At 42.3% G+C, this 4745-nt stretch overlaps 1 gene segment (V, D, J or C); it reads right to left on the reverse strand.

Annotated features, from left to right (window-relative positions):
• Positions 1-2769: 2769 nt before the first annotated feature.
• On the reverse strand, positions 2770-3501 carry LOC133255343 (T cell receptor alpha variable 3-like). The segment is given in 2 exon segments: positions 2770-3199; positions 3287-3501. Coding segments are annotated over 2 exon segments (447 nt in total).
• Positions 3502-4745: the final 1244 nt, after the last annotated feature.

Here is a 4745-nt window from a genome sequence, read left to right on the forward strand (position 1 = left end):
GAGCTTAAGCCAACTTTTTCACTCTCCTCTTTCACTTTCATCAAGAGGCTCTTTAGTTCTTCTTCAATGTCTGCCATAAGGGTGGTGTCATCTGCATATCTAAGGATATTGATAAACCTCCTGGCAATCTTGATTCCAGCTTGTGCTTCTTCCAGCCCAGCATTTTTCATGATGTACTCTGCATAGAAGTTAAATAAGCAGAGTGACAATATACAGCCTTGACGTACTCCTTTTCCTATTTGGAACCAGTCTGTTGTTCCATGTCCAGTTCTAACTGTTGCTTCCTGACCTGCATACAGGTTTCTCAAGAGGCAGGTCAGGTGATCTGGTATTCCCATGTCTTTCAGAATTTTCCACAGTTTATTGTGATCCACATAGTCAAAGGCTTTGGCATAGTCAATAAAGCAGAAATAGATGTTTTTCTGGGACCCTCTTGCTTTTTACATGATTCAGCGGATGTTGGCAATTTGATCTCTGGGTCCTCTGCCTTTTCTAAAACCAGCTTGAACATCTGGAAGTTCACAGTTCACGTATTGCTGAAGCTTGGCTTGGAGAATGTTAAGCATTTTTACTAGCATGTGAGATGAGTGCAATTGTGCGGTAGTGTGAGCATTCATTGGCATTACCTTTCCTTGGGACTGGAATCACAACTGACCTTTTCTAGCCCTGTGGCCACTGCTGAGTTTTCCAAATTTGCTGGCATATTGAGTTCAGCACTTTCACAGCATCATCTTCAGTCCATAGCAGTGACTAAGTTTCTGATTGCTATGCCTCCCTCAAAACCCACTTCTACTCAGGGTCCAACACGTATGTACAACAATCTTCACAACAGTCCTTCCAATTATCTCAATTTAATGATTTAGGAGATGAGGCACATAGATTGTAAATGGCTGATCCACTGTGACATTTTTACTAAGAAGAGAATCATAAAATATAATTTATGCTTAGTCCTCTTTCCATAGCATCCTTAAAATGAGATAAAAGAGAGGATAAATATGAATATTATAAATAAAAACTCCATTGAATGTCTGGTTTTACTTAAAAGTTACCTGGCTATAAGGAACATTTTCCAGAACATTTTTACAGTAAAGGAAAAAAAGAATACTAAGCTAAGTTTCCTCCTCAAGGTCAAACAAGCCAATTACCAGGACCAAATGACACAATAGAACTTCTAATGAAACTTATTTGCTCCCTCCTAGCCACTTCAGGCAGAGAAGGTAATGGCAACCCACTCCAGTACTCTTGCCTGGAGAATCCCATGGATGGAGGAGCCGGAAAGGCTGCAGTCCACTGGGTCTCGCAGAGTCAGACACGACTGAAGCAACTTAGCAGCAGCACCAGCAGCCACCACCTCATTAAATGGAGGGAATATAGACCTGAGCACACAATGTCCCTTCCCTAGTCCTCCATTATAAAAGGCTCTTCCTTAGCCATCGTCCCATATCATTGCCTCTGAGAAGTCCACTGAGCTAAGAATATATCTCTTCTAGATCTTGTTCTGGTTACCCAGATCCCAGGACTCCCTGAACACAAGGATTCCCCAGATCCATTTTTAAGGTCTGCATGTGCTTCTTCCAAGGACCTTCTTCCTTGATGTAAATATTCCACCAGTGTATACACAACCCAAACCCAAGGGGTAGTCGAGGAATGTCTCTTTGCAGATATTGTAATCATGTTGGGCTGAGGTATACCCATCAAGAATAGAATCCAAAAATAGACCTGGGTATATATAGGAATTTAGCATACTATAAATGCAGTATCCCAAATGGAATGAGCAAAAGTGAAGTTTTCAATAAGTAGTGTTCCTACGAATGTCTATCCATTTGGAAAAAATAAAGAAATGTAAGTCTCTACATAAAAATTAATTTCTTTTGGGATATACTCCTTTGAATCATATGGTTCAAAACGGAGCTGCTAATTTCTTGCAGAATCATCCCCCAGACACCACTAATTGGTCAAATGTAGAGCAAAGCTGGGCTAACCCTAGTAGCCACCACAACTTGTACAGGGAACAGCATCTGGCTCACACTGAGTCAACCAGAGCCCTTTCTGGGAAGTTCTAAGTTGAAAAGAGAAAAAAAGAGAGGCATTGAGTCCAGTCCTTCACAAGGGTATACGTAAGAAGATGTGAGCACAGGAGCTGTAATCGGCCTACATGTTCATACAACATACTTAAATCCTCCATTGTTTTGAATCCTCCTCACATTCTGTCTCACTTGCTTCCTCTCTTCTTCCTTCAGAGTCAAATTACCTCTACTTCCTTTTGTCACATAGCATTTTACACACTTCTCTGTCTGAGCACTTACCAAACTGTTTTGAGTTATCAGTTTACTTTTCATTCCTACAACCAACACTTTTTATTAACAGGGACTGTTTTGGGAATGAGGGCTACACCACTGTTGAAATCTGTCTCATGCCTGGAGCAGCCTATAGGCTGAGGGGAAGTGGAGTGGTTAGACTACATGCCTGAGAGGCAGGCTGCCTGGGTTTCAATTTACTGTTGAGCAGTTCTGTGACTTCAGTAAGATACATAAATTCTCTGAGCTTGAATGCCTTCATGGGCAAAGTGAAGCTCATGAGAAGAGTTGTGAGAATTAAAGGGGTTCACAAATGTTTGAGATCACACCTGGCATCTGCAGATCAAAGATGGTTTCTTTCACCTCTTTATGATCAGTGCTCAGCAGAGTAGCTGGCACACAGGATTTATTTCAACATATACTTGTCCAATGAACAAATTGTGTGGCTTTACCAAAAACAAAACAACAACAACAACAAAAACGTATAATGAAGGACAAATCCTAGAGCCACACCGCCACCTTGTGGAGGGATAGTAAGGCTTCAGGAGCATGGTTTTCTGTGCTCAGGGGTTTATATTCAGCTCTCCCTGCGGCCCCCACCACTGTGTCGCTCACAGCACAGAAGTACAAGGCAGAGTCACTCCCTAGAACAGATGGTTTCTTCAGGTGGAAAGAGGTTTGGTTCTTGTTAAATTCAGCCTCAAAGCCATAGTTGCCTTTAACCAAGCTGTCCCCTCCGATGTATTTCAGAAGGAACTGCAGACCTTGATTGCGAAGCTGGACATACCAAAAAAGATAAGGGCTCCCCAAAACTGAATAGGTGCACTTCACAGTCACTGTATCCCCTTCCGCGACACGGACCTCAGCTTCTGGCTGAGTCACCGACTGAGCTCTCAGCCCACCTGTAAAGTAACGCACATCACTGAAGCTTCTGAAAAAGAACGTAAGCAGGTAATACAAGTGGAAAACTGGAAGGGAATATCACTCACTGAGTGTAAACAGAATCCCAAGTGTCCAGATGTGTGCAGAGGCCATCGCTCAAGCTGGACTGGATCGGGGCTCTTATGCAGCTCACCTTTGCTGGAGATATGTCACCACCCCAGAGACTATGTTCTCCACGAGCACAGCGTTTTACAAATGCCCCCTGGTGCTTCCTGGCACCTGTATCTTCTCTCAGTAGAGCAAGCTCTTCCCTCAGTCCTCCGTGAGAAGCAGGACTGTGGCACGTCCTGCACTCTAGACAAACGGCACAGTGCAGCGCCCCCTAGAGCCCAGTTAGAATCAGGATACTTTTCAGTCTAGTAGCTGAGCCGCTTTACAAGTGACTCAGCGGTAAAGAATCCGCCTGCCTATGCAGGAGACTCAGGTTCCATCTTGTGTCAGGAAGATCCTGCGGAGGAGGAAATGACAACCCACTCCAGTATTCTCGCCTGGAAAATTCCATGGACAAAGGAGCCTGGCGGATTACAGTCCATGGAGTCACAAAGACTCAGACACGGCTGAGCGCGCGCGCGCGCGCGCGCACACACACACACACACACACACACACTTACACCCCTGGGGCTTCCAAGACTTATCACAGGACCAGTCCTCTGAATGTCTACATTTTCCATTGGTGTTCAAGGAGAAGAATCAGGGCTGTGTGAACCAAAGTGGGAAAACATTCATCCTGAGTGGTTTAAATGGTTTATGCTCTCTCAAGATAATACAGGGACAGAAAGAAGAGAAAAGCATATTTTGATAGGATGGGGAAACAAATAGAAAAAAAGGAAGGAAAGCATAGCATTGAATGGAGAGAGAAAGAAAAGTAAGAGAAAAGAAAAAACAAAATAAGGGAGAGTAAGGCAAGACAAGATGAATGGTAAGAATGAGCTTATTGGTCTCTTTAGAAATAATTTAGAGCCGACTTCCAATTAAATCTCTTTGACCACAATGTAACTTGAGTTTTTCTTTTGGTTGGGTCTGTTGGGACCCCTCCCTATGATATTTAAATAGACATACAAGAAAAACTTGAACCCTCTCTTTAAACATTTTTAGAGAGAAAAAAAGAAGGGATGGTGTTATAAACTTGTTATAAGTATTTGTCCAATTAAACACTAGGATTTACAGCTAAAAAACTTCTATGAAGGTTTGCAAAAATAGAAATTTTCCACACAGAGAGACTACTCCAAACAGACTTCAGATAAAATACACATGGATTAAAAGTTGATGGTTACCTAAGCTTGAGGTATCATGTGATGAAAAAGAGTTGACAGGGGAAGACAGGCTTAAGTTTTACACTAAAAAATGCCACAGTAGCAGCAGAGTGATTATTCAGTAGAGTTGAACTTAAAGAAAATAAGCAAGTATCAGTATAAAGGAGTTGTTTCTCTGATTTTCCTTATTTTTCCTTTAAGTAATATCCAAAGAAACCACCCAATTTAGGAAAAGGATAGAAAATCTGTTTGC

Source organism: Bos javanicus, chromosome 10 (genome assembly GCF_032452875.1).
Source record: "Bos javanicus breed banteng chromosome 10, ARS-OSU_banteng_1.0, whole genome shotgun sequence".
Taxonomy (NCBI): domain Eukaryota; kingdom Metazoa; phylum Chordata; class Mammalia; order Artiodactyla; family Bovidae; genus Bos; species Bos javanicus.